Source organism: Panthera leo, chromosome B3, assembly GCF_018350215.1.
Source record: "Panthera leo isolate Ple1 chromosome B3, P.leo_Ple1_pat1.1, whole genome shotgun sequence".
Taxonomy (NCBI): Eukaryota; Metazoa; Chordata; class Mammalia; order Carnivora; family Felidae; genus Panthera; species Panthera leo.
In genome coordinates this window covers 143,425,495-143,447,572 of record NC_056684.1, presented here as the reverse complement: position 1 = coordinate 143,447,572, position 22,078 = coordinate 143,425,495, and the positions used below count along the sequence as shown (strand labels likewise).

Sequence of the window (22,078 nt, the reverse complement as noted above, 5' to 3'; positions counted from 1 at the left end):
GGCTCTACTTAAAAGGAAGTACATTTACTCCGGCTAGTGGTATTTTGTCGCTGTTTGATGTACGGAACCCGTGATAGAGTCTCAGGCTAGTTTTGATAGGTATCTGCCAGCTGTGTAATCCAAACCTAAGAGGAAGTGGGCTCTGGGTTTATTCACGTGAGTTCTGATTTGCTCTTGATACATAGGTTCAAACCTATAGGAGATTATAATCCAATACTATCGTTATTTATCTAATAATTGTTCCTGCTTAGATTCTTCCAGCTGTGGCTATGGGGAGCTCCTTCAGGTTGGCGCCTATGTTCTTTTGACATGCCCCATCCTTTTTATCTTTTTTCCTTTTTTAACACTTTCATTTCTTCAGATCCTGAAGGCTCATCTTGTATTTTTCCTCCCCTAGAATCATCCATTTCTCCAAGGAGCCCTGGTTCCTTTCATTGGAGAAAGGTATTTAGAAAACGAGATCTTGGCACCAGGGGTGCTCATTCCTACTGGGAAGTCAGTCCCCCTAGACTCAGCAGACAGACCTAGTATGTGTATGATCCATATGTACACACATCTCTCTTTTTCTCTCTCCACCGTCTCATCTATCTTGTCGGGTAAGCATGAGTCCATACCGATAAATAAATGAGTGAATAAATAAATTGGGATGAGGGGACAATTCTTTATAGAAGGACTCCAGTTAATAAATATAGAAGGAATGAGGGGAATAGAAAATCCTCATTAGAATACCAGTGGTAATTTCTACAGGCAAGATAAACTGAGGAACCCTGAGATTAGTAGGTGAAACTTGGAAGAGAACAGGGTTTCGGCAGAGCCTCCAGTGGTTCCCCCTAACCGTTAATTAACGCGGCGGTTCTAGCATATGTCCATAAATTGTCTGATATCCCTTCCTTCAGGAGGTGGGGCTTACTTTCCTCGCCTTTGAGTGTGGGCTTCACTTGTTCCTGAAGGATAGAAAATAGGAAGGGAAAGTTAGTAATTTTACAATGAAAGACCCGGAAGATACCCCCTTAACTAAATGATTAACACCATCAGTAATAAGCCACATAGATGTCATGTACTTCCTGATACAATGGGATTGAAAAAGCACACATATCACCTCCATCGTGTTCTTTCCTGAAGATCCATAATCTCCGCTTACTTATGAGAATACGTCAGCCCAGCCCAAATTAAGGGGCATTCCGCAGAATACCTGCTTGCTACTCCTTAAAACTGTGAAGGTCATGGAAAACAAAGACACGAACCGTCAGACTGGAGGGTGAGTAAGGGAACATGACGTCTTAATTGCAGTGAGGTATCCTTCACCCTGGAAGAGAAAAAGACATTCCCGGGGAAACTGGGGAAATCCAAATAAAGTGTCTAATTAATAGAATTGTACCAATGTTAATTTTTTAGTTTTGATAAATGTCGTGTAAGGTGTTAACATGAAAAGAGGCTGGGTTACCATAGAGAGCTGTACTATCTTGATAACCCTTGTTAGTCTAAAATGATTGGAGGACGCCCAGGTGGCTCTGTCAGTTAAGCATCCGACTTGATACTGGCTCAGGTCATGATCTCACGCTTCATGGGATTGAGTCCTACATTGGGCTCCTCGCTGAACACGAAGCCTGCTTGGGATTCTCTCCCTCTCTGCCCTTCCCCCACTTGCACGTGCACTCTCTCTCTCTCAAAACAAATAAACTTAATAAAATGATTATGGGGCACCTGGGTGGCTCGGTGGGTTGAGCTTCCAACTTTGGCTCAGGTTGTGATCTCACAGTTCGTGGGTTCGAGCCCCACATCAGGATCTATGCTGACAGCTCAGAGCCTGGAACCTGCTTCGGATCCTGTGTCTCCCTCTCTCTCTGCCCCTCCCTCGCTCAGACTCTGTTTCCCTCTCAAAAGTAAAATAAAACATTTAAAAAATGAAGCAAAAAATCAAACAAAAATAACCATAAGTGAGCTGGAATGACTCATATTGTTCCTAAGCCCCCTCCATTCTTATTTCTGACTTATAGGAAGAAATGACTCTATAGTTTCTAGAAGAAAGACAACTGCTTTTGGGGTCGTTTCTAGGAAGGAGATTGCTAATAATTTGTTGGATGTTCCAGGGTCGCTGATACTTGGTCCACAAGTTTAATGTTGTTCTTCTGTTCTTTAACCATGAAAATCATATTTCTAGCTTTTGGAGTTCTGGAATATCTATCACCATTATTAAACAGTTTAATCTTACTCAGTTGAAGGATAATTTTAGGTTCTTTAAAATCCATTTCTGCTCATGTATCACTGTCTAAGTAAATCCTCAAAGTCACCTTGCACAGTCGTGTGGGTGGCGTGACAAACGAGAAGCGGCAGCAGGAAAATCACGCTGAGTCACACGGGCAGAGTGAGGCTGGCATTTGGAGCTGCTGACTCCCACCTCTTCCAAGTTTTACTTCCTTTCCTTTCCCTCTTACTGAAATAGAAACGGACGGCGTTTGCAGTAATAGTGGCTAGTGTGAAGTGCAGGCAAGGTCACACAAGCCGGTTCTTTAGTGCCGTGGCAGGAAGGGTCCTTTCGGCTCATGAGGATGGATTTCCTCCAGAGTCACTCGAAGCCTCAGTTTGGGGATAGCGAGTCACTGGCCGGAGGCTGCGGCGCGGCCCAGGCCTCCTGATCCCTGTTTTGGTCTGTCTTCCCAGTGGTCCCCACCTGCACTCGCAAGCACAACAGTTCATTAGAGCCCTCCCCCACCCCCACCCCCACCCCCACTTCCTTTTTCTTTTTGCTACGATTGTATTCTGTATTCTGCGCATAGAAACACTGTAAAGAAACGGAATGAGTCTCTTTTAAAAAGAAATTCCATCTTGAACTGTGTAGGCTCTTGCTTTGTATCCTGAAGGAGTGAGACTGACACATACGTGCTACTCGTGGTCAGCACAGGGTCAGGGCCCAGGCTCTGAAGGTAGAACAGCTCTTCTTCCACTGTTGGTTCTGTGACCTGGAACAGTTCCTCACTCCCTCGGTGCCTCAGTTGCTTTGTAGCTACCAGGTAGATGCCTCCCCGGGCTCGACCTCACGGGAGCCTCGCGAGGGTTGACCTGAGGCAGGTGGGCGCCCCGCACAGTGCTGGTGCTGTGATCCAGCCATCGGCCAACCTGCCATACGACAGCGCGGGTGAGCGGGGCTTGAAACCTTTTGAAAACCGAAGTGGGGTGCTAACGGCAGTCGTGATGCAGAGGACAGCGGCTGGTCACCACGTGTCTGGTGCCATGCCCAGCCCTGGGTGAGCTGTGGACGTGCGGCATTTAACCCTCGCGGCAGCCCTGCGAGAAAGATGCTGTCGTTGCCTTCTTTCAGGCGAGGGAAGCGCGGCTGGAGGGCCGAGTTCTCTCACCTGCCCGGTGTCACCCAGCTGGCCAGCAGTAGGGCCCAGCGTGGGACCCGGGTCTGTGCAGGGCCAAGGCCTGCGTTCTCTCCAGTGCTCTTGACCGCGGCGGAATGCCGTGCGGCCGTCCGGTCTTGACTTAGTACATGGTTTTTCTCAAGTCCCATCACTGCCTGGTCTTCAAATTACTTTTACCAAAATAAAGTCTGCTTTGTGAGGTTATAAAGAAAGGCAAAGGCAAGCAATCCATGAGTCACTTTAAGAGCTTTTAGTTAATAATATAATCATAGAAAATCTTAAACGTGAACAAAGTAAACGGAACAGTGTGATGAACCCCAGGTACCCAGCAGCCGGAATCAACAGGCCTGTGATTTTGATTTCGTGTGCACGTTTACCCGGTCCTTCCCCACTTGCTTGTTAGCATGTGGGGCTTTTTCTTGAAAGGCAAAATTTGCATACATTACAACGCACATTTCTTTACTGTCTAATACTCTGGAAAACAGATGTTCTCGTGTAATTAAGAGATAGAACACTTCTGTCACCTAGGAAGCTCCTTTGTGACAGTTTTCCACCCCCATCCCAGGCTGCCACTATTCCGGGTTTTTTCCTTTATCCTCTTGTAGAAATTCGTATTAAATGGAATCTTGGAATGTGGTCCTGAGACCAGCTCTGTCGGGTCAGCGTGGACTCTCGGAGGTTCATCTGCACTGTTGCACCCACAGTTGATAACCTTTTTACGGCTGAGCTGCACGCACTGTGACCTCAGCACCCTTTGCGTGTCCATTCTCCCGGTGACGGGCTTTGCTGTCGTTTTGGTTTGGGGCTGCTGGTGGTAAAGCTGCCGTGAGAACTCGTGCACAAGCCTGCCTGGGATGTGTGTCTTCATTCTTCCTTAGGCAATCGCCTAGAACAGCATCTCTGGATCAGAGGGTGGGTGTATGTTTAAAAGAAACTGCCAAGCCTTTTCTCGAACTGATTACACCTGTTTGCATCCCCACCAGCAGAGAAGGAGAGTTCCAGGTGCTCTGTACCCCCACCAGCGTGCGGTGGCGTCCGTGTTAAGTTGTAGCCGTCCTGGTGAGCGCCGTGGCCTCTTCCTGTGGTTAGTTTGCTCTTCCCTGACAGCCAGTGGCAAAGAATGCTGACTCGTGTGCTTATCGGCCATTCGTGTACCTTCTTTCGCGAAACGTGTCAGAGTATTTCTTTCCTAAACATTTGAAATCATTCACCTGTGAAATCTCTGGGCCTAGAAGGTTTCTTCGTGCGGAGGCCCCCCCTCCCCCTCCCCTCCCCGGCCCCATAACGTTGGTCACAGCGTCACTTGTAGTGGCGACCAGCTGGAAACGGAACGAAGGAGTGGGGCGGGTGGGGCGTCATGGTACGTCTGCACCGTGGGATGTTGAAGAATCAGAACGATGCCAAATGATACAGGGTCCTCGTAGGTTTTTTTAATTTTTTTTTTATTTATTTTTTTAACGTTTATTTATTTTCGAGACAGGGAGAGACAGAGCATGAACAGGGGAGGGTCAGAGAGAGGGAGACACAGAATCTGAAACAGGCTCCAGGCCCTGAGCTGTCAGCACAGAGCCCGACGCGGGGCTCGAACTCACGGACCGCGAGATCATGATCTGAGCCGAAGTCGGCCGCCTAACCAACTGAGCCACCCAGGCGCCCCTTCGTAGGTTTTTTTAAAGCTCCATTGAGATGTAATTTAAATTTCATCAAATCCACCCGTGGTAGGAGCAGTTTAGGAAATTTATGCAGGTGTCCAGCTGCCGCCATGATCCCATCTAAGAGCACTTCCGTCAGCCGTGAGGAGGCCCTTGCTAACAAATTCCGTTTCTTTGGGAAACATGGGGCTATTTTGGTTTTCAGTTTTGTGTCACATTTGGTAATTGTGTTTCTCAAGGACTTTGTCTCTTTAAGTTGTCATATTTCTTGGCATACAGTTGTTCGTGTTACCCCCTTTCGGCTTTTTAACATCTAACTGTAGTGATATCGTCTCTTTCACTCCTGATACCGGTTGGCAGTGCTGGTGTTTTATGTCATTTTTTCCTCCATTGGTCTTGCCAGGGGTTTATCAGTTTTATGAATCTTTTCAAAGAATCGTTGTTAATTTCCTTTGTTGTTTGTTTGTTTTCTGTGCCATTGATTTCTGCTCTTCCATTATTGCTTTTCTTCTACTTTGGTTTAATTTAGTGTTCTTATTCTGCTAAAATTTTTTTTTTTAACGTTTATTTATTTTTGAGACAGAGAGAGACAGAGCATGAACGGGGGAGGGTCAGAGAGAGAGGGAGACACAGAATCTGAAACAGGCTCCAGGCTCTGAGCAGTCAGCACAGAGCCCGACGCGGGGCTCGAACTCACATACCGCGAGATCGTGACCTGAGCCGAAGTCGGACGCTTAACCGACTGAGCCACCCAGGCGCCCCTTATTCTGCTGTCTAAAGGTGAAAACTTAGATAATTGGTTTTTAACTATTTCTTCCTTTCCAACATAAGCACTTAAAGCCATAAATACACTTCTAAGCCCTGTTTTCCTGCATCCTATAAATTTTGATATGTTGTGCTTTCTTGTTGCTTGGCTTAAATGTTTTCTAACTTCCCTTGTGATTTCTTCTTTACCCGCGATTCATTTACAAGTGTGTTGCTTAATTTGCAGGTGTTTGGGATTTTTCTAGCTAACTTACTATCATTGATTTCTAGTTTACGCCCATTGTAGTCAGAGAACAACATGTTCTGGAAGTCTTTGTATTTGGAAATTTATCGAGATTGATCTTTAGGTCCAGATATTCATGTGAGTGGAGAGCATATTCTAGCTCCAGGTGTTAAGTAACAGGTGTTATGTAAAAGCTCGTTAGGTCAAGGTGGTTAACAGTGCTGTTAGGATCTTGGATCTCTTGACTGGTTTTCTGAATGACTGTTGTGTCACTCAGTTGTGTCTCAGTTGTACAGAGAGTATTGAAACTTCAACCCTTTCTTCTTTCTTCTGTCAGTTTTCACTTGTGTATTGAAGCTTTCTTACTTAGCACACACACATTTGTAGCTGTCATGCCTTTTTGATGTATTGTCCCATCACTATGAAGCATTATAGATAGTAATAATCTTTATTTAGGGGCACCTGGGTGACTCATTCGGTGAAGCGTCCGACTTCAGCTCAGGTCATGATCTCGTGGTTCGTGGGTTCGAGCCCCATGTCGGGCTCTGTGCTGACGGCTCAGAGCCTGGAGCCTGCTTCCGATTCCGTGTCTCCCTCTCTCTCTGCCCCTCCCCCATTCATGCTCTGCCTCTCTCTGTCTCAAAAATAAACGTTAAAAAAAATTAAAGAAGTAATAATCTTTGTTTTGAAGTCTAGTTTGTCTAATATTAATATACCCACTTCTTCCCCTTCAGCTTAGGGACTTTCTTCCTGCAGACTGGATCGGTTAGATAAACTTTTCTGTAAAACCCTTCCAATAAAATGAAGTGTTGACATTTCAAAATTAATATTTTTTATTCTTTATTTTTATTTTTATTTTAATATTTTTTATTCTTTAAAGACTTGGACCCGGTAATATAATTTTTCCAGTTGCGGAAAAACGCACATATGGGGGATCTTGTCTCTTCCTTTTGGAGCAGAGGCTGCCTGCGCTCCTCTGTGTCCAGTTCCACGATCGCTTCGGTCTCCAGCAGGACAGTGAAAACGAACAAAACCCTGAATGTCACCTGACCACAAAATTCGAAGCAACTCCAAGGCGCAGAAAAGTGGTTAATTCCAGTTGTTAGATATTTTTCATGATTTTTAAAAGAACAGGGTTTATTTGTATTTTATTAAAACAAAATATTGTTGGGGCACCTGGGTGGCTCAGTCAGTTGAGCGTCTGACTCTTGATTTCAGCTCAGGCCATGGTCCCAGGATCGTGGGATCAAGCCCTGTGTTGGGCTCTGCTCTGAGTGTGGAGCCTGCTTGAGATATTCTCTCTCTCTCTCTCTCTCTCTCTCTCCCTCCCCCCCCCCCAATAAAATTTAATAAAATATTGTTATTTGAACAAAGCTAGTGATACTTAGATGAAAATGTCTTTTTAAATGTATTAGTTCATTATTTCTGAGAGAAATGTCTGTGGAGACACGAAAGAATTATGTCTACAATAAGCAATAATGTCTTTCAGGGTATGATAACAGGTTTTCATATTAAAGCTGAGCAGAGTGGATACTTGTTCGTCTCAACGACCAGGCTGTTTGACCCTCCAGTTCGGAAAACTTATTTTTTTCCTATAGGGTGTTCGGAAATCAGAGCTATTGCCGGCTCCACTGGTCTCTTGCTCTTTCCACCAAGGCAGGGTTTCCCAGCCTTGGTACTGCTGACATTCGGGCCCAGGTTATTACTTATTGTGGGGCCTGTCCTGGGCCCTGTGGGATACTGAGCATCAACCCCGGCTGCTGCCACTGAATGCCAAATGGAACAGTATGTTACAGAACCTGTGACAGCTAACGGCGTCCCAGACATTGTCAAACATCCCCTGGGGGGCAAGGTCCCTCCCCCGTGAGAGCCACTGACCTACGGCATGCCAGGGGTAGAGGCATGACAGGCACAGGCACCGGGTGGAGGTGGGGTCTCCAGCAACCTAGCCCTGAGTCAGGAGACCCCCCCCCCCAAGGTGCGGGACCTCGAAGAGGGGCTCAGTGGTCTCCTCCAGTGCAGACCCCAGGGAGAGGGATTAAAAGAGGCTCTTCCATCGGTTGCCCATGTGCCCCCACAAGAGTGTTTCACTTGATCTTTCTTTCTTCCTATTGCCTGATTGGTGTCTTTGTTCACCTCCCCTGTCTGAAGGAAAAAAGGTGTTCCTATCATGCCACTCAAAGGATGGTCTGGAGCGGTGTGTTCTCTGGAACCCTCGTTCTAAGGGTTGGTGACTAGATAGTTTGTAAGAAGTGATCCTAGGGCAAAAATTTTGGGACATGTTGGTTTCAATAAAGGTAAACTTTTGTGGGATTTTTTAATGTATATTTATTTTTGAGAGAGAGAGAGAGAGAGAGAGAGTGAGCAAGCATGAGTGGGGGAGGGGCAGAGAGAGAGGGAGACACAGAAACCGAAGCAGGCGTCAGGCGCAGAGCCCGAGGCGGGGCTTGACCTTACAAACCGCGAGATCGTGACCTGAGCCGAAGTCGAACACAAACCGACTGAGCCTCCCAGGCGCCCCGATTTGTAGGATTTTTGAAAACTTTTCAACAGTAAAATCAACAGTAGTTTATGGCTTTCCAAAAGGAGCTGGAGTGGGCCTATCTCAAACTTTCTGAGCGTGAAGTTCCTTGATAAAGCATTTTCTAGAGGAAGAATGTTCCATGGGACATATTTGGGAAGCATTGTTCTAAAGGCATCTAGGGGAGGCCGTGATGCTGGCGAGGAGCAGGTGGTGGGGTAGGCACTAAGCTGACAGAGTGAGCGGAGAGCGTCATGATCTGGTCTCTGCACACGCCAGGCCGAACACGGTGGTCACGAGAACAGCGAAAGACTCCTATTCTGGGTAGTAACCGGCTATCCTGAGCCTCTTGAGTGCTGACCCTTCCCACCTCCACCCTACACCTGGCCCTTGGCCGGCACTCCCCAGACCTCTCCTCTCTCCAGAGCTAAAAGGTTGGTACCTGGTTCAACAGGGGCCCCCTCTGTAGGACCTTGTTCCAGCACGGTGGGCTCTGTCTTTTCTGGTTGGTTGTTGACTGTGATGCACAAGTTGCTAACATTTTGCAGATGTCGTCCTGGGTGTGAGGGAAGCAACAGGGGAAAGTAAATGAAAGAGAGTCTAAAACTTTTAGTCAGAAATATCCTTACACTCAGACTATTCAGGCTTTTCTCATATACCAGGCTCCCATTTGTTGGCTGGCACGAGACTTAACATATTCACACTGATTTAAGACAGTAATAAGACACTATTGGGTATAACTGCTCTTTGAAGAACCAGACAAAATGCTGAGCTTTACACTGTATATTAAAAGTTGGCAGAACGGAGTTTTGGCAGTTCAAAGGAAGAAGACTATTCCCACAGTTAGTTCCTTTCAGAGCCGAGGCCATGGAAGTCTCTGGTGGATCTAGTCGTTTGATTGGACATGACCACGACCACGACCGTGACCGTGGGCCCGTCCATGGGGGGTTATCTCTTGGAAGCGGTCTCTGGAGTGTGGTGACAGCCGGCCCATCCCCATCTGCTTCCGTCCCACTCACGTTGGCGAGGTTTGATGTAAACGGCGTCTGGCAGACCCGTCTTCGTAAAGAAGAGCTGGCGGTAGGTAAGTCACACCTGCCGAGGGAACGCCAGCCGCCCGCTGAATGAAAGTGAGAAAATGTACGGCTTTCGTGAAAGATAAGGAAGATTAGCGTGTTCGTGGAAATTTGAAATGGGTATTTTCAGGGGTATTTCTGTTGCTCAATTGGTTAGTTCCCATAAACTGATTAATAGGAAATTCTAATGTTTGTTTCCATGTTTACTAATTATAAAAGAAACCACTAAGGTTTCTAAGGGAAACTACTAAGGGAAAATTTGAATAAATGTCCAAAGCCATAAGAACCTTGATTTTTATCAGATGATGCAGAACGAGACATGTTGAACGTCACCTGCTGGCGGGAGAAATACTGAGTCGATGAACTTGCTTTGCAATATGTGTGAGGTTCTCCGTTGTGATCATGGGTAATAAATAATGATTGAATAACCCTAATCTGAGGCTGACTTGAATTATGAATTAGTTATTTATTTTTACCCACGCAATAGTATCGAGCAAGTGAACAGTCTACGGGAGATACAAGCACTGAGGCGCCTGAACCCACACCCGAACATCCTCACGTTGCACGAAGTGGTTTTGTAAGTATTCCTGGGGATTTACAATGATCTGCATTTGATGACAATGATCAAATCTCTTTTTAAGGAAGAAAACTGTGGCAGACATTTGAAATATTTGCTTTGTAGCTCAGGGAGTAATGATTCTCATTTTATCTTAAGTCACGTATTTATTTGGACAAATGTGTATCTGATTCCTAACGTGGAAATACCTTCGTTTAGGTGATTCCCTATCATAAAAGTGGACAGAATTCAAACGGTTCCTCTCCCGTAGCTCAGTGAGGCTTCCTTGTAGGCAGTGGCCTGTGCATCCGAGGCCTCGAGTGTGAGTTATGGGCAAATGGGAAAGCACTGTGGTCCTACATCAGGGATTGTCATGTGTCAGGGATTGTCCCTGCCGGCTGTCATGTCTGCACCGTGTCAGGTAGTGTGACCCCCCCCCCCACCTTACTTTGGTTGCTGTAATTTGGGGGACTTGTCACTTGTGTTCTAATTATAGATTAGTCTCCTTACGTGAGGCTCACCTACCCATCAGGAAGGCAGGGCACACCTCACCTGCAGGTGCCGGCAGTTCCGCACTGCCCTTCTGGACTCTGAGCCGGGAACTCGGACCCAGGGTTCTGGAACTTGCCTTTCTGTGCACCCTGAGAAGGTGCACGCTCCGTGAAGCTCTCCGTGGCGCTCCGGGCCGCTTTAAAACCAGCCGGGACACTACGGTCTCTGACGAAGTGCAGTGGGTTTTCATCAGGGAAGAGAGCAGTTTGAAACTCACAGTGGAATGTCTTGTCATAGCCGCGTGGCCTCCTGGCCTGGAGCCCGCGGTGCGCACTGGTCACAACACCGCCCACTGCACGCCGCGTCCTGGGCACTCTCCGGGCCTGCGTGTGCGCCCCCCCCTCCAGGCAGCCCCTCTGGAGGCGACCTGACTAGTAGGGTCTGGAGTGACACGTGCTCCTCTGCCGAGGGCTCAGGGGCCTTCAAACAGGGCAGTGTCAGCTCCAGAGAAGCTGGCAGCCCGGCCAGAGGCCTCGGTCCCCACCCCGTGCAAGGCCTGGACCCCACCTGGGCTTGGGGTGACCCGTCTTCCTCCCTTTTCCCCCGACTGGTTTGTGGATTTTTGTCTCCCCATCATAATTTATCCCAGGTACATGGAAGAATCTAGGTAAGTTAGAACTAAATTTGCAGTCACGGAGCATGAATTAAATTCTTTCTCCTCTGTTTTGCTTAGCTGACTCTCGACCTCCTTTCTCCTTTCTGCCAGTACTTAGTTCTATATTTTTAAGACACATCTCATTAAAAAGGGGGGAAGCATTTAGAATTTTTGCTTAAAGTGGGATTTTACTGTTATTTTATTATATTTTATTTTATTTTTACTGTTATTTTAAATTAATTTTAAATTAATTTACTGAAATAATTGACTGAAAATCGCAACTTCTGTTTCAGTCACTATGCCCCAGGCTTTGAGGTGGGAGAGCTTTATGTTTACCAGAAATGTGCACAAATGAATTAAATATTTGATGATAGTTTCTGATTAAGACAAGAAAAACATTTTTAAAAACCTGATTTCTTCTTCAGTGACAGAAAATCTGGTTCTCTTGCACTAATATGTGAACTTATGGACATGAATATTTATGAGCTAATACGAGGTACGTAGAATAATTTGCAAGCTAATCTAAGATCTTCTTCTAAAGCCTGTCGTTCACGTATACTTTGTTTTAGTTCTGAAAATCCTCAGTCACCTCTTGGGAGGAATTTTTCTGGCAGTCTCGTCTCCTCAACACAGGGCAGTCAGTGAGAAGTAAAGCCATCTAGGTCCAGGCTGGCAGGTGACATGGGTGCTCAGGCCTTCCTCACCTCAGGTCCCTGCAGGGGACGCTGTGCTGCTCCAAAGGTCACTCTGGTGGCTCTGCCTCAAAATAAGGCAAGGCTTGTCCCCCAAGATCCTCCCTCAGCCGAGAGACGACCACCTTCTATTCAGATCCTTATAAAGTCTTTCTCCCGCGTTACAGGATGCTCATTTATTTACTTTCTTCTGAACGGCAGAGCTCCGTTCAGGAAAGCACAGCGCCCGAGCCGGCCTCAGTCGGGGCTGGTTTGGGAGGCTGATAGAGGGCACCTGAAGGAAAATGGAGGCGGATGGTTGGCCCACGTTCAGCAAATATCCCTGGGGGTCTGACTGCACAGTTGTGTTAGATGTCAGGACAAATGAGCCTCGTAGCTGTCCCTGAGAAAGCACAGAAAGTGTGGTATTTTACCGATCGATCACACGGTGCTGATCGGACAAATGAAAACAGATTTGCCTTGTGTTATGTGAGTGACTGTTTATGGCTTGAAAGAACAATTTAAAAACTGCTGTATTATCTTAAACAAATCAGGCCAGACCAAAGGTGGTATGGAATGTGGCATGTAGCATTTTTGAGATCAAGAAGCTATTTTTGTGATGAGGGTGACCGTGGTGTGGAAGAAGCACATGAAGAGTTGGAATAAAATTGTGATGAAGTCAGAATGTGGGGAAAAGCGTCGTTATCAAATTAGTAGGTCCTAGATGCGATTTGAACTGTGTGCTTTAGTAGCTCACTAATAAAATAAATAGTAGAAATAGGCAAGCTTTTCTACACCCACAGAAGTTGATGAAGAGCTTTTGGATCTTTTCGAGAAAGTAGGAGATCGCCTTTTGTCTGGGCATGTATGGTATTTCCTATGTTACAAACCTTGTGTATTTTATTCATACGTAAGCCCATCCACTCGGGGACCTGTTTCATTGCGTTTTGAGTACAATGCTAACAAGGTTGCCAGGTTTCTCAGTATAGAACCTATTCGGAATAGAGCCATTGGCTAGAAGGAGCTTCTAGAATTCGGCCCACCAGCAGTAACGGGAAGCGACAGGTGACGGTCCTACAATGGGGGATGAAACTGAAAATATAAAACGGGAGGACAACAACAGCAGCACCACCGCAGATGAGCACAGTCTGGGCAGCCGGGAGACCCCAGACGCCCCAAGATGGCTTAGAGAACGCGCAGCCGCGGGCTGGACCGCGGTAAGCCTGCCGCGCCGGTAAACGTGATGGAAGCAGTAGGAAAGTGAAGAAAAGATTTAAAAAAGGTTCCCAGTTAGAGGAGAGTTTTACTTTCAAAGAGTAAACCTTAACTGATCTGGAAACTTCGCTTGTTAAGCATCGATTCCAAATAGTCTGGATCCATGAGGTGTTGCTCAGGATTACATTTTCTCCCACGTCCTGTGGGATGTGGATTGTTCACTCTGCTCCTCCCCGTGCATCTGTCTGCCAGAGTGTCAGGACAGGGTCCCCGGTACAGTCAAGACAAACAACCACCAAACTTCATTATTTCATTATGTGAGCCCACATTTTGCTTTTTTTTCTTATTAAAAAAATTTTTTTTAATGTTTATTTTTGAGAGAGTGAGAGAGAGAGAGAGACAGTGCGAGCGGGGGAGGGGCAGAGAGAGAGGGAGACACAGAATCCAAAGCAGACTCCAGGCTCTGAACTGTCAGCACAGAGCCCAACACAGGGCTTGAACTCATGGACTGCAAGATCATGACCTGAGCGGAAGTCGGATGCTTAACCGACTGAGCCTCCCAGGTGCCCCTGATTATCCCCATTTTAAAGATGGAGAAATGGAGGCGCGGGGAGATAAGTACCTTGTCCGAGGTTATGGACATGCGGTAGACACGAAGTTTGGACTTAGCCTGTTCCAGAGTGCGTGTTCTCAGCCACCACACATACGGCCTCTTGACAACCCCCTTTGGTTGGCACTGTTACCATCTACACTTTACGGACAAGGAGACCGAGGTTTCAAGGATTAAGTGATAACCACCACACCCCACTGCTCCTCTGGGTCTCTACTGCTGGCCCCAGCTCAGTGCCTCAAATGAATGGGCGCCTGCTAACAATTTGTTGTTATTGATGGTCACGGTGGTTTATTGAAAACTGAATCAGTCACTAAAGCTTTTTGTACTAGAGTGACAATTCATTTTACTGAAATGACTGCTCTCCTGGATGATGAGAATGTTGAGTAGCACCGTCAGATGCGGAAGAACCAGTTAATGGCCCAAGAGAAGGATCGCCCAGTCTTGGCTGGATTGTCTGCTTATATGCACGGCAGCGTGCAAGGTCGGGCAGAGGTAGAGGAGAAGGACAGAAGATGCTTTTTTGATAAACAGTGTAGAGTCTGTTGAAGAGAGAAGAGAAACTATATGAAAGTCAAAATCATTAGAGGCGAATTGCTGGGGAAATTTTCTCTTTACCCAGTAGGTGTCAGATGAGGCGGAGATGACTGGGCTTTACCCGGAAGATTGGGGGAAGTAGGCAAATGCAGGCGAGGGTGTCTCATTCACTGCTACATGCTATGCACTGCTCTGGAGGTGGACCCAGTGGGGAACATGACAGACACGGTCCCATCCACGTGGGCTCACGCTCAGGAAGACGGAGACACTGAACAAGTAAAGAAATGATCAAGAAGGAGATCAAGACAGGATAAGTGTTACGAGTGAATAAAACAGGTCCCATGTGAGATTGATGGGGACAGAGTGTTCCAGACAGAGACAAGTAGTGCAAAGGTCCTGAGGCCACTGTGAGGTTAGGAGGCCAGTGTGGCTGGAGCACTAGGAAGGAAGTTAGAAATGAGGTAGGTAGGGGCCAGGAGGCAGGGAGGGCCAGGGTAAGAATTCACGTCATTCTAAGTTCAGTGGGAAGCTTTAGTGGGTTTTAAGTGTTTATTTAATTTTGAGAGAGAGCAAGCAAGCACGAGAGGGGCAGAGAGAGGGGGAGAGAGAATCCCAAGCAGTCTCCATGCTATCAGCGCAGAGCCGACATGGGGCTCAATCCCACGAACTGCGAGATCATGACTTGAGCCAAAATCAAGGGCCGGACACTCAATCGACCGAGCCACCTCGGCGTCCCACATTGACGGGTTTTAAAGCAGGGAAGAAGCATCTTTTGATTGGGGTTTAGACCAGTGTTTCTAAAACTATAGTCGAAGACCGGTTGTTTGTTCGTTTGCTTTTTCCCAATGTGTTGTGGACCGGACTTTTGTAAAATACATAAAAATTAATTACCGGAAAAACAGTCACGTGCTTGGATGTCACAGCGGCGTTGAATTGCCGTACAGGTTTCCGGTCACTCTTAGTTTTTGCCGTCTCCTCCTAAACCAGAGACAAACAGCCCCCGGACTGGTATCAGTTCACAGACTGTGCTTTTTAGAAGCACTTTTCTGGATGCTGTTTAAAGAATGAACGGGCCACCGGAGGATGTACCGGTCGTCCCTTCCCATTGCAGACAGCAGCCTCTGTTCTCGCCAGTGTAACCCCAGGGGACCCAAGTGACACGGATGGCTCCGCAGAGTCGCCGGGACGACTGAAGAAACGCTCGGGGCGTGGCCTCCAGGGAGGAGCTCCCAAAAAACGACTCTGCAGGATTGGGCTGCCCCGGGTGCTGCTGCCTCTGCCACAGACAGGATGCCCCAAACGAAGGAGCCGCTGCTGCTGCTCCGGGCTCTAGAACCAGGCCACCTTTGCCCGGGCAGGAGGCGCCCTCCGCCAAGATCCGCACTCAGAGCGGATGCTCTCCCTCCTCTCGTCTGTCCCTGGAACTCGGGCCTGAGTCCTCTTTCTCGAGCGGTCTGGTCCGACGGACGCAGAAGCCAGTCACATCTGGAAGTCCCAGCCACGAGCGTGCCTGGCCCGCGAGGTGGCGGTTGGGACGGGTCTGCGTTGTGGTGGGGAGACGGGCAAAGAGATGGTAAAGGTATTGTGCCCGCTGCTCCCTTGGGAAGAACTGTCACGGAGCTGTCCACGCAGGGAGGGTGTAGCTGGCGTCCCGGGGCACCAGCCACACCGCCGGCGATCCTGCTGTCCTGGCCGGTTTATTCGGGCGCACTGTGCTTATGGCGCTGGGCATCGGCCACCTGCAGCAGGGGAGGGCTGTCTTGGAGTTTATAAGGAAAGACTGGATAAGACTATAACCTGGTTATGGAGGCATCTATTATTTTGTTATTGTTTTAAGTTTTTATTTATTTAGGTCATCTCTGCACCCACGTGGGGCTCGAACTCACAGCCCCAAGATCAAGAGTGGCATGCTTTTCTGCCCGAGCCAGCCAGGCGCCCCTAGGGGCATCTAGTATTTTAATGCATATTGTATCTGATTCTGTTCTTGTTCTTGTTCTTCTCCTTCTTCTTTTTTGAACTGTTTGAAGTTAAATGACCGTGCTTTTGTGAGTGGCTACTTAACTGTGCCCCCGCCCTCCGGTGCCCGCCTGGAGCCGTGGGTGGCTGCTCCTTCACCTCGCCTTGCCCCCTCTGTCGCAGCTCCCTCCTGTCTCCTTGATCTCCCACATGACGCCTGACATGCGTCTGCTCCCCTGGTGCTTGTCCGACTGTCCGCCGGGGCATTTGCTCTCTGGCGGTGGGGCCCTTGCCGGCTCCGTCACGGGTGTCCTCTCAGTGCCCGGCCCTGCTCCCGGTGTGGCTCGGTGTGTCGTCCACCTGGGTGACGTTCATAGGCACTGAGTGTCGTAGGCTGTTGTTATTGCCAGGAGCACGTGCCGTGCAGCTCGTGTGCGGCTCGTTCACAGAAGAGACGGTTTATTGTAAAACCTCAAATTTCCTGCAGGAAGCTCAGTCAGGCCTCTTGGGAGGTGGGGCCAGGAAAGGTCCGGCTGCCAAGGCCACCACTGACCGTCTCGGAGCCACGTGGTCCTCTGCCGCTCCTCCTCTGCGTGTCCCTCTCCTCTTGGCAGACTTGGCCACTCAGACCCTGAGACCCTCCACTGGCGGCAGACGGGCCAGGCCCAGAAAGCTGAGTCGTTGGCCACCTCCCGGAGTGCTGGCTGTTCCAGGTCCGGTGAGCTGGCCTTGTCCCCTTAGGGTTATGCCTTTTATTTTTTAATTTTTTTCTTAACATTTATTTATTTTTGAGAGAGAGAGAGAGAGAGACAGAGCACGAGCAGGGGAAGGGAAAAGAGAGAGGGAGGCACAGAATCCGAAGCAAGCTCCATCCGAGCTGTCAGCACAGAGCCCGACGCGGGGCTCAAGCTCACGAGCTGTGAGATCACGACCTGAGCCAAAGTTGGACGCTCAACCGACTGAGCCACCCACGCGCCCCAGGGTTATACCTTTTAGAGGCTGTGGGTGGGGCAGGGACCTTGAAATAAATCCGTGACATTGGGGAATGAACCAAGTGGGAAAGAGCAAGACAGGTTCGATTTGACTGCAAACATAGCATCACAGTTCCACGAACAGCTTGGGCGGTGTGCCTTATTATGATTCTTATTAAGAACTACTTTGCCTGACATTACAGTGTCAGATCAATTCAGTTGTATTTTTATACTTCATCGATCTGACCCACTGATTGTAAGACGCAGAATTTTTAGAGGAAACGTTGCCTGCCAACTGTGACACGTAGCTTTCTTATCTACTCAGAGCAGTTTTAGTTCTGTGCTTACTAAAAGAGCTCTTGGGATCTATTTAGACTTTCCCGCGTATATAAAAAGGAAAGTTGAAGTGAGTAGATCTGTTTTGGCATTCCTAACACTTCCTTGAAACATTCTGACACCGTGATCGACGCCTTTGTTTTCCTTAAGCTCTCGGTCTCCATGCCCTTCAGACAGGGTGTGAGTGATACCGCATTTTTGTCTCCTGAATTTTCTCCCAAGCCCGTGTCGCCATCCTGTTAGTTGTGATGCTCTTGCTTCTGGGAAGCGTGGCTCCAGTTGTGGCTGTGCTGACACAGCACAGGTGTCCCCTGTCCTGTGTATTTAACGATGGTGGGTCCAGGTCAGGCCCGTGAGCCTCGGTCCTTGTCTGTGAAATGGGAATAAACCTAGTGTCTCTTGGGATTGTTGTGAGGAGCAGGTAAGATAATGTGCCGCGTTTAGGGCAGGGGCCACTGCACAGTCTTCAGTAAACACGGATCGCCGTCATCTGCGTCGTCACGATCGTGTTAGCACCGCGTAGTGTGCGTGCATCTGACCCTCCCACCCCAGGTGCTTGCCTCCCTTGTAGAGGTGAGGAGGTGGGATTCCACAGAAGTTCCAGCACTGGCTTAAGATGAGCCGGGCAGAACCAGGGGGCTCATCCTTGCGTTTTGCCAGGCATGGTTCGGGCTCCGCCGAGTCCGACATCCCACCTGCTACCTGCTGCATTTGCCCGGGCCCTGCTGGACCCCGCTATGTGCCTCCAAGCCTGGCCGGGATAGCCAGGCACGGGCCGGCGGATGGAGTCTCTTGTGGGACGGGGTGTGTGCCGCATATTCTGTTACGATGCGGACTACCCTGGTGGCCGTGTTCCTTCCATTCGTACCGGCAGCGAATGCCAGAGTTTATTATTCTGCTCACAGAAACATTTCCTACAGTATTGATATAGTATATGACACTCTTTAGAATCTTTTTTTAGAGTTTATTTTGAGAGAGAGAGAATCTGAAATGGGCTCTGTGCTATTAGTGGGGCTCGAACTCACGAACTGTGAGATCATGACCTGAGCCAAAATCAGCTGCTTAACCGACTGAGCCATCCCGGCGCCCCCTTTAGAATCTTCTTAATGAGGATATTTGGATTAAAAAAAAAAATAGCTGGCAAAAATGAACTCGGTCGGGACGGCGCGGTGTGTTGGTGGTCAGTAAGGCTCCCACAGGAACTTCGAGTGGTTTATTCATTGTACCACCTCCGTTTGTTTCAAGATGTTTGAAAACAAGAATCTGTTAGGAACCCAATACAGTCTCGGGCCTGGAAGGTTTAGGACCTTGTCTTTGAAAAACCGTTCTAGAGAATGGATAGTCAGCCTGCTCCTGGTCAAGGGTGTGGACTCCGACGGGTCCGAGCACCATCCCACTCCCACGGTTCACTCAGGAGGCCCCTTAGGTAGGCGGGGATTCTCACGGCGGGGTGGGGGGCAGGGCTATGAACGGTGGTGGCAGGGGTACAACGAGGAAAGGGAGGGTGAGCCCCAAAAGAGGGCTCTTCTGCTGGGGGCTGAGGGCAGCCGAGAAATGCAGATTCCTGGCCCATGTCTCTGGTTTTGAGATTCATTAGGTCTGGGTTTGGAGCTGGGAGTCGCCATTTTAAAGCATCCCTAGGTGATTATGAAGATGCGGTGGGTTAGACTTCCCCTAAAAGATTCCACTTGGCTGAGGGCGAGTTCGGATAACTGGCCTGACAAGCTTATGCTGGAAGATCTGGGCGTGTGGGGGGGGCTGGAAGGGAGCTCCCGGGAACAGAACCGCATGAGCGCAGGTGTGTAGCAGGAGAGTTTGGAGGCAGGGACACAAGCATCTGCAGGTGAATTTGGCTGGCTGGGGCGTTCGGTAAGCAGGAGGGGTGTGGTGGAGTGTGCTTCCCGAAGTGAGGACCCAGGCCTGGCAGCTGCACCTGGGAGCTTGTTCAGAAGGCAGCTTTTGGGGGCCCCACCACCCACCTGCTGAACCTAGGGGTGGGGTGGGGGGCATTCTGTGTCTTCACAGGCCCCCGGGGGATTCAGATCCTCCTGAAGCCTGGGGGCCCCTGGTTGGGAGGGTAGGGGGTCCTGAGTGCCGAGCTAATTCAGTGGGCTGTGAGAGCCACCACCCCCCCCCCCCCCCCAGGACGAGAACTAAATTTCAGGAAGCTTCATCCAGTAGCACATGTGATGAAGAGCGGAAATGTTGCTTTCTTTTCATCTTCATACAGCTAAGAATTTAATATAAAGTTACAGAATTACTCAAGCTACGGAAAGACGACTAAGTCTTAGTTTAATTCTTTTAAACTCTAGAAAGTGGGTGATAAATTACGTGAAACAGAATAAAAAGATTACAATATTATATGAAAGAATTGTACTTAGACATTTTGTAATTTAAATTACTTTCTATTAGCATAAACGGTTTTGTCTAGTTATGAGAGAAAAAGAATAAATTTATTTGACATTAGAAATGGCAAACTTAAGACCAAAAATGTCAAATGGGATGTGTGCTCACGGAGGGAAAGCGGTTTTCTGGATTGTTAGGCCAGAACAGTCGTGTTTCAGATTTAAAACTTAACGAGGGGCGCCTGGATGGCTTGGTCTTAAGAGTCTGACTCCTTATTTTGGCTCAGGTCATGATCTCAGGGTTGAGTTCGAGCCCTGCATCAGGCTCTGTGCCTGCTTGGGATTCTCTCTCTCTCTCTCTCTCTCTCTCTCTCTCTCTCTCTCCCCCCCCCCCCCCAAAATAAATAAATATTAAAAAAAAAAAGTTAAAACATACACTTTTGAAATTGAAATCAAGTAAAACGTGACATCCTCTGGACCAAGGATAACTGATGCTGGCGTGCGTGTGGTATTAAGAGTTGTAGAACATAAAACCTGCCGGCAGGCCTGGTGAGCAGGTGCGTGGACGGCCTGAGCGGGCTGGGGCCACACCACAGGCCTGGTGAGCAGGTGCGTGGACGGCCTGAGCGGGCTGGGGCCACACCGCAGGCCTGGTGAGCAGGTGCGTGGACGGCCTGAGCGGGCTGGGGCCACACCGCAGGCCTGGTGAGCAGGTGCGTGGACGGCCGAGCGGGCTGGGGCAGCGGAGCTGTGCCAGGAGATGCCAGATGATGGCTGCTCTTTGTCAGAGAAGAGTGCGCTATGAAATTCAAAGCAGTCGTGGGTCTTGGATTAAAAACGCGCTTCTGTTGAACTGAGGTCTTTCCCCCTATAAAATGGAAATCTCCGTTCAGACCGGAAGCCGAGGAAAACACCGGAGTTTCAAGCGACCCCTGACACCTCACAGTCGGCATGGGGGAGAGCGTGTCCTGGAAGGCCCACCCGGGAGGCTCGGCCCCAGGGGTATCAGACCAAACTACTGTGCTGCTTATTGCTTGGTTCTGTTCTTGCGGTAACCAGAATGTGCGCATGCGGGGTTTCCCGTGAAATCATGCCCGCGAGTAGAATTTTGAGCGGTGCGTTTCATATGTACGCTCCGTACTTCTGGAAATTACTTCAGGTTATTTGTTGGATTTTCATACATCATTGAATCAAATGGTGGGATTCTATTTTTGTCTTCAAGAAGTGAGGTATGTACCGTTGGTAACCGTCTCTGGCTCCTTCCTTGGCCGCACAGGGAGAAGACACCCATTACCGGAGAAGAGAATTACGTGCTATATGTACCAGTTATGTAAATCCCTTGATCACATGCACAGGTACGCTCTTGGGGACTTGGCAGCTCTCAGATTAAGGAAATGTATCAACATGCATTTAAAAGCACCATGTAAAAGAATTTGAATGAGGTGCAACTAATTCTATCCTTCCTTTTATATTGCATGCAGAAATGGAATATTTCACAGAGATGTAAAACCAGAAAATATATTAATAAAGGTAAGAACTTCTATATGAAAAACTGATCTCAGAATAAACGTAGAATGTGAAACCTTTTTACTAGATAGGCTTTCAGCCCCAGATACCTGGGCACCATGTTATGTTTTGTTTTGTTTTGTTTTGTTTTCCTCCCAGTTTGGAAAAAATGGTTTGTTTAATAAGTGCCATCAATGTAACCATACATCTGGAAGGAAGACATCTTAGGCACTCTTACTATATGCAAAAATAAACCTCCAGGGGCCCCGGCTGGCTCAGTCGGTAGAACATGGGACTCTTGATCTCAGAGTCATGAATTTGAGCCCCACGTTGGGCGTAGAGATTACTTAAAAAAATAAGACCATCAACCAGGCATATCATAGTCAAATTCACAAAATACTCAGGCAAGGAAAGAATCATGAAAGCAGCGAGGGAAAAACGTCTTTAACCTACACGGAAAGACAGATCAGGTTCACAGCAGACCTATCCACAGAAACTTGGCAGGCCAGAAAGGAGTGGCAGGATATATTCAGTGTACTGAATTGGAAAAATATGCAGCCAAGAATTCTTTATTCAGCAAGGCTGTCATTCAAAATAGGAGAGGGGCACCTGGGTGGCTCAGTCAG

The 22,078-nt window shown here is 48.3% G+C and overlaps 1 protein-coding gene and 1 long non-coding RNA gene across 13 annotated transcripts in view; one reads left to right on the top strand and one right to left on the bottom strand.

The window, feature by feature from the left end:
* MOK (MOK protein kinase) overlaps positions 1–22,078 on the top strand; it is a 60,149-nt gene that overhangs the window by 26,227 nt on the left and 11,844 nt on the right. For 4 of the 11 annotated variants that reach the window (XM_042944331.1, XM_042944333.1, XM_042944332.1 and 1 more), the window contains exons 3-6: positions 10,090–10,179; positions 11,731–11,801; positions 21,223–21,301; positions 21,428–21,476. The exons of 1 other annotated variant lie outside the window; for it this stretch is intronic. In XM_042944331.1, the coding sequence (XP_042800265.1) occupies positions 10,090–10,179; positions 11,731–11,801; positions 21,223–21,301; positions 21,428–21,476 (289 nt within the window). Of the gene's footprint in view, positions 1–10,064; positions 10,180–11,730; positions 11,802–12,982; positions 13,194–21,222; positions 21,302–21,427; positions 21,477–22,078 lie in introns of those variants that run through there. 6 more of the 11 variants (XM_042944335.1, XM_042944337.1, XM_042944339.1 and 3 more) reach the window with 6 other exon arrangements.
* Positions 654–12,908, bottom strand: LOC122223151. Of its 2 annotated transcripts, none has more exons than XR_006204085.1 (4): positions 12,867–12,908; positions 8,969–9,082; positions 1,245–1,306; positions 654–944 (listed from the first exon to the last, which is right to left on the bottom strand). It is a non-coding gene; the product is annotated as an uncharacterized LOC122223151 (long non-coding RNA). The 2 variants fall into 2 exon arrangements; XR_006204086.1 differs by lacking the exon at positions 12,867–12,908 and adding an exon at positions 11,895–11,953.